General features: G+C 48.4%; 1 protein-coding gene across 1 annotated transcript; it reads right to left on the bottom strand.

The window, feature by feature from the left end:
- Positions 1 to 4511: 4511 nt before the first annotated feature.
- ATOH1 (atonal bHLH transcription factor 1) lies at positions 4512 to 6792 on the bottom strand. Its single transcript, XM_004756061.2, has one exon. It carries the CDS (start codon positions 6641 to 6643, stop codon positions 5564 to 5566), a length of 1080 nt encoding a protein of 359 aa, XP_004756118.1. The 5' UTR covers positions 6644 to 6792; the 3' UTR covers positions 4512 to 5563.
- Positions 6793 to 7239: the final 447 nt, after the last annotated feature.

Below are 7239 nucleotides of genomic sequence, written 5' to 3'. Positions count from 1 at the left end.
TCGGGTTTCCCTGGGAAAAACTGAGAACTTGGAGTATGGGCCTGACGTCTCTGCAGATGAAGCAGCAAAAACGCTATTTCATTTGCTTGTTTGTTTCAGACCGGAGAAAGCAGGACTGAAATAGGGGGTGAAAACCTGGGATATCGAGAGGCCCCAAAATCTTTGTACAAAAATGCTTAATTTTGCTTTTCTTAAGGAGCTAAATGAAAGAGAAGTCGTACACGCACGTCCCAGCCCTGAAACAGACAATGCCCCGTGCACTCATTTCAATCAACGTGTGAATGCTAAGAACTGTAACACTATCCAGCTACGTATAGCCTGTCAAATATTTTAGAATAAGGGAAGGGCTGAAGAACTGTATCTGTGGCCAGAAAGAGGGAACGCATCTTCCGCCACAGGCTCCAGGCCTGGCAGTGGCGCGGGTTGGCGGGGATCGCGTTTGCAGGGCCCCTGGACGGGAAGATGCGCCCGCTCCTTGGTCCTGGTTCACTGCCTCAGGTGCCTCATCCCCACCCCACCCCCTCGCCCCCAGCCCAACTTTTCCTTAACAACCCCGCAACTCTCCCGCCGCCGCCTCCTCCAGCTTCCCCTCCCCTTGGCAGTGCCGGGCTTTTTCCTTTGCGCAGCTTCTTTTCTTGCCGGGCTGGTTGCTGGGAGGTGCAGTGGGCAGTGGCGGCTCCCGCTGCGAAGCTGGGGGAGGAGAGGGGCCCCGGCCAGCCACGGAAGGCGGCGAGAGTCGCTCGCTTCTGTGAGTTCTGCCGGTGGGGGGCCGAAGAAGGCTGTCGACCAGGAGAAGGCCGAGGTTGAGGAGGCCGGGGAGGGGTGATGATGGTGTTAAATGTGGCCGCGCAGCTCCCCGGGGAGCTGCCTGAAAGAAGAGTGCGCTCACCAGCTGACAGCGCGTGCTCCGCTCCAGACGCTCGGCACCGCGGCCAGGAGCCTCTGCCAGCCCCTCTATTGTCAGCCGTTCTCTAATTAAGAAACACTCACATTACGGCAAACCACCCCCACGCTTCTTGGTTCCTGTCCTTTTCTTTATCTTCCCCCGACGTCTCTCCTCCCCTAACTCTCCCCTGCGTCCCGGGATTTAACCCATTCTCCTCTCCGTTCGCCTATCCCTGTTAGAGGCCTAGCGGAAGGGAAGCCACCTCCAAGGTTGGCGTCTGGGATTCTCTGCTCAGCCCCGGGGTGAGGGTGGCTGGTGAGAGTAGAATCAAAAACAGCGAGGAAACTTACACCTTTATTACGTGCCCACCGTCCCCTTCTCCCCCAGATCTCCCGCCCCTTCCCGCAAAAACAGTTGCAAATAATGTAACTGCTAGACGTCATGTTGAACACTCACCCGTGCTACTTGCTGGGTTTCCCAGACTGCAATTGACAAGTCTAGATTGCAATTGACAAGTAGGTCTGCTACTTTTCGTTTCCAAATCTGACTGGGGTTTGAAACTGCCATGACAAAGTTGATCATCTCTTTCTTGAACTGTCAAATGAACTGAGGAGAGAAATAATTCCCAGATAGCCTTTGATAAAAGACTGCTTGCTTCGTTCAGATTTCAATCTCTAAAATCAATTGAAAGGCCTAACGAAAGCATTGGTCCTGCGTTAGTTAAGATTATGGAAACTTAACTCCCCCTCCGTTTTTCTTGTTTCACTGGACTCCCAGTTAACAATGTCCCACAGAGAACATGTTTGAACTTGCCAGTTGCCAAAAATAATCTTTCTTCAGCTTTCTACGAAATCAAGTAAGTTTCCCAAAGGGTGGTGAGCCAAAAGCCTTCACGAATGAAAGTGGTGCGGTAGAAGGCAAAGACAGGATATAAAACAAGCTGTTTAAAGGACATAAAACTCTAGAAAGCACCAAGCAGTGTCGCAAAAGACTAAACCGATTTATCTATCTTCATTACTTGAAGAAATGCTGCCTCTTTGTTTGTTTGGGTGATATTAAGCATGCTTAACTTGCACACATAGTTGATTCCTTTGCTAGTATCTTGGATACTTGGATCTGACTTTGGAAGGTAGAAGCTAATTGCTAATAATGGAGAGAAAGGAACCAGTCAGCATGGCAGGAGTGGTCTGGCATATGGGGAATGAGCGCTCAGAAATACTCAATATTCAAGTTTCCAAAATATTAATGAGATTATAGCAACCTGCAGCTATATGTTACAGCTTGTTAATGGAGTGTAAGAGAGCGGGCTGCCAAACGTTTGTTATGCAAACTCCATAGCAGAACCCTAAGATGGAAATGTGATTGTACATCTCTTTCAAAGAAATGCCAGCATAAAAAGAAAGAAATAGAGTTTAGGCAAGAAAAGAGGTTAAAGTCCTCATTTGAACTTTGAGCACTCAATTTACACAAAGCGGTTTGGTTTTTTGTGCATGTCTCGATGAGAATTCACTCTCACTCTTCAATCAGAGTGGAATAGAATTTCCAATCTGATATTCTGTCATAGCTGTTTTCTCTTGAGAAGACATGTAAAATGACTTCCTTAAATGAAGTTTGCAGCATCTCTGATTCATGTATAATACCCCTAACATTTAAAAACATAAATATTTATCTTTGTGGTTCAAGAGAAAACCCTAAATATTTGCCTAGCCCTAACTCTTTTCCATGGATTTTCTTAGAGAAAAAAAGTCTGTGGGCACATTGACTTGGTGGATGGGAATAATTACAGCCAGTCTGGATATTGACACTTTGTGATTATATGACATTGGGGCCAGTTAGGGGCAGCAGTTTCCTTATTTATAAAAGATAGGAAGGACAATGTTCTTGATGTCATTTCTATTTTGAAATTTCTATAAGTCCATGAAAAGAAAAAGAATAGCTTTGGAGGATGATCCCCCGCCCCGGGGTCAACACAAAATGAGCATACATGGTTTTGAAAAAATGAAATATAGGTCACTTTCTTGGGAAAAAAGAATCACAACTTTAGTTTTTTTTTCCCCATCTCGACCTTACCCAACTCAGATTCATAACAGGTCAAATAATTCTAGGTCGTTTTCTATCTCTGCCTCTACACACGTATAGAAACACACCAAGCCAAATAACTATGAAAATATGTGTGCGCTCATCCTGCAAAGTTGCTGTGTGTCCATGCCTGTTGAATTTACTTACTGAGAGCGGAATGGAAATGTGTGAGAAGCAATCGCTTGATTTATTCAGCAGCCTGAAGATTCCTGATGTTTATCGTGAGCAAGGCAAACTCAGCGGTGCAAAAGGTTATCTAAGGGACGGGTGCATTGTTTCTGCCCCTGGAAAGTGTCGGGAGCTACCGTTCACTTCTCAGAGCTGGCGGAGTTTCTTGGCTTCCCTGGAGCGTCAAGCTTCGGCTTCAGCAGAAAGCCATGGAAACCCAGGTGGTCAGTCAAGAGCTAGTTCCGCAGTGCCTCACTCCAGATCAGAACTGAGCCCCTTCGCGCGTTACTTTACTGCAGAACTAGTTTGTGGCGCTCTCCCCTTTTCAAGGTGCTGGGGGGAGAGGATGATGCTGGAACGCTTAATTTAACTTTCTCTGGCTACCCTCCCACCCCCCTGCTTCCTTGTTCTCATAATTTGATATCCTAATGAAGACACAAAATATAAAAGATTTGACTTAAAATCAACTTTTCAAATTCAGCGATGTTTATCCTGTGGAAAGTCGCCCAATCTATAGTTTAACAAATAGTTCTACTCTCACGTTTGACGAATACATTTTTAAAATTCCTCTTTCTACTGTCTCTACACACGCACTATATTTGTCTTCTCAAAATCTTTGATCCTGACACCCAGAATAGGTTTTTCCTTGGTGAAGACCCAGAGGGTGAGAGTGGCTGTACCGTTTAGTTTCTGCAACTGCCTCAAAAAAAACCCAAAAAACAAAAAAAACAAAACAAAACAAAACAAAAAACATTTTCTACATAGGAACTAATTCAGAAAGACAAAATAAAAGCAAACATTATCTTCTATAGTGGAATAAGCAGAATTGTTGGGGGGGGGAGCAGGGGAGGGCAACAATTTCCTAGGGCTTTTAATTTTTGAATTAGGGAACCCCATGCCCTTTCCCCTTAAGTTTTGTCCATTGTTCTCTTTTTTGCTCCAGACTTCAACTTACCCATATCGCGACACCCCCACCCCCCACCCACCGAAGGAAAGAGAGGGAGGGAGGAAAGGAAAGAAAGAGAGAGAAATTGAGAAAGCTTGCGCTGTGTGGTTTTGACCTATGGCAAAAGCCTTCAACTTGGCTAAAGTTTTTGTGAAGTGGGACTAAGCAATCTTGGTAAAGTTCTCTACTCCTGGTGAGGTCTTAGGAGATCTGAAACAGGTGCATCCCCTTGCAAAGGCTGTTGGGGCCAGCAGTGAGGAAGACTAGAAAGATCCAGGCTATCAAAGAGGTAAAATGGTTACAAATTTGGGGAAAATCTTTACCTAACAACTTACTGACGTGATCGCTCGAAGCTACAATGTTTATGATAGACTTTTTCTTCAGAACTCTTAGATTCGCATTTAAAGGAGGACTAAGTTCAAGTCTTCAAGGTCATTTCAAAACTTTTTAATGCTTATATTAGAATGGAATAAGTGACAAATACAGTTATTTCCATGTTTATTTTTATCACTTGCAAAAGAAAATACATAAAACAATGGCAGTTGGCTTTGCTAAATTAAAATAAAATGATCTCGAGTAGAAAAATGTAAAAAAATGAATCAAGATAAGTAGAAATGGTAGCAAACAATCAATAATAAATAAGTTTCCTAACATTAACAAAGCAAAGTAAAATTGACCAAATGCTTTGACACTACTGGATTTTTTTTTTAATTTTAGTTTTTTAAACAAACATTTGCAAAGAAGTTAAGGATTATAAGTGGCCGTGTTTGAAACAACAACAACGATAACAACAACAACACAAAACTGGTCTGCAATTGGCAGTTGAGTTTGTCCTGAAGCCGCAGCAGCAGCGGCTGATAAAGTGCGTGCGTCAAGTTTCCTAAAAGACGCCAACATTATCGCTATCCGATATACATACTGGGTATGTTTATACAATATATAAACCTAAGAGTTCCCTGTTTTCTAACGTTCCATAGTCAAAAGTTATTCACTTTGGAGCCATTAACTTTGCGTTTCATGATACATTTTGAGAAAGTATTTCGGAATACTAATTCTCCCACACGTGAGAGCGCGCAACCTACAGGGATGAATGCCCAGGGCATAAAATAAATTAAAACACAAACCAGCGACAGAGAAGAAAATGCGACGTTTTAGCAGCGTATTGGCAGCAGGGAACTAGAGAAATGATGCCATATTTGGGTACATATAATTATACCTATCTACCTACAGGGGGAGAGGGTGGGAGGAAATAACAGAACTTTAACAGCAAGTTTTCATTAATATGGATCATAGGAAGTTTGAAATAGCGGCGGCTTTTGCAAACCATCAAATATAGCTGCCATATGAAGCCAAGTCGTTGCTAAACAACGACAATCGCAGAGCAAAAATTAAAAGGGTGCGGGTATCTTTAACCATGGGGCTTTCAGCTCATTGGGCAAGGGCGATTTTGTTTCTGTCTCAGTTTTCAGGTTTCTGTCACCTTCCTAACTTGCCTCATCTGAGTCACTGTAATGGGAATGGGGGGAAAACTCCCCGTCACTTCTGTGGGATCGGGGCGAAGTTTTGCTACTTTCTTCCTGCACTGGCTGCAGGATGCCCCCCGGCAGTGAAGGCGACAGGTTCTTTTGCGCCATCATCGCCGTCAGGGCGCTGTCCTCGAAAGTCGAGAAGTGCAGAGAGTCCAGCTGCACCGAGTATCCTCCCGCAGAAGCCGGGGCGGAAAATCGAGTCCGGCAACTTCCAGGCGGCGTAGGCCGCTGGCCCCCTCCGGAGGCTGGCTGGGCCCCCGCTGCGGTCGCCGTGCCCGCGCTGCCTTCGTAGGGGGCGGCGGCGCGAAGGTGGTGATGGTCGCTCTTGCAGGATGCTGGCGGCGGTAGCGGCTGCTCCCCGCCGCTGGGCGTTTGTAGCAGCTCGGACAAGGCGTTGATGTAGATCTGGGCCATCTGCAGGGTCTCGTATTTGGACAGCTTCTTGTCGTTGTTGAAGGACGGGATAACGTTGCGCAGCTGGTCGAAGGCGTGGTTCAGCCCGTGCATCCTGCGTCGCTCCCTGGCGTTGGCCGCCAGGCGCCTTTGCTTCTGCACCCCGTTCACCTGTTTGCTGGAAGGGGCGCGCTGGCGGCTGCAGCCCAGCTCGTCCACTACCACCCCGCCTTTCAGTTTGCACAGCTGTTCCCGCACTTTCACTGGCCCAGGACTCTTGCTGCTGCTACCGCCGCCGCCGCCGCCGCCGCCGCCGCCGCTCCTCCTCACCAGCTCCCCCCGGCCGTCTGCCTCCTCCCGGGGCGCCGCAGCTTCAGAGGCACCCAACTCGGGGGAATGCAGCAAGTACTGGGCGGCGCGTGCCGTGCAGATGCCTTGCAAAGTAGGAGCCAGCCAGGCGCGTGGGTCGGTGCTGTCCAGGAGGGACAGCTCCGCCGGGTAGACGGGATGCTCTCTCGTCTGCAGGGTCGCAGGTGGCTGTGGCGGCGGCGGCTGCGGCAGGTGGTGAGGCTGGGGATGGCGATGGTGGTCCCCCAACTCCTTCACTTCAGCCCACTCCTCTGCGTGCAGCAGGCGGGACATTGCACTTCAGAAGCTCGGAGGCGCGGGGACGGAGGAGGTACTGGCAAACCAGGTCAACTACAACAAAAACCCTTCCTGGGTCCCTACTGCAATGTCTTATTTTTTTTTCTCGTCGACCCTCCCCCACCCACACGGAGATCACACACCAGGTCGCGTGCAACGAAGCTTCTCCGGTTGCTGAAGGCGCTGCGCCCCTTTAAAAAGCGGCACGCGCCAGTGTGTCACCCCCCCCACCCCCCGCTCCTCTCCCAGCCCCCTCCTCGCGCCGGTCGCGTGTCTGCTCAGCCAATGGAGGGCGCCGGCAGGCGCGTGCGAGCAGCCAATCAAAGAGTTTTTACACCCGGAGAAAAGTTCCTGCCTACTCAAGACTCAGGGGCCTGCTCAATGTCCGCCCCACTCCCTCCTTTCTTCTACCCGCTTTTAAGTTAGTCAAATTCATATGTTAATTGGGGTGTTGTAATTCGACTCCTGTGTTGTGTCACCGCGCCAGCGGCAGGGGTGCGTGAGCGGATGCGGAGCGCACTCTTGGCTGGAACCTGAGAGAGGCTGGGCGCGCCTGGCGCTGGGAGGGCACTCCCGCCGGGGCAGAAGCCCGT

The sequence above is a fragment of the Mustela putorius genome, unplaced genomic scaffold (genome assembly GCF_011764305.1).
Source record: "Mustela putorius furo isolate JIRA1106 unplaced genomic scaffold, ASM1176430v1.1 tig00003871_pilon_pilon_pilon, whole genome shotgun sequence".
In the NCBI taxonomy this organism is placed as follows: domain Eukaryota; kingdom Metazoa; phylum Chordata; class Mammalia; order Carnivora; family Mustelidae; genus Mustela; species Mustela putorius.
The sequence above is the reverse complement of the archived record's forward strand: the minus strand, read 5'-3'. Positions and strand labels throughout refer to the sequence as shown.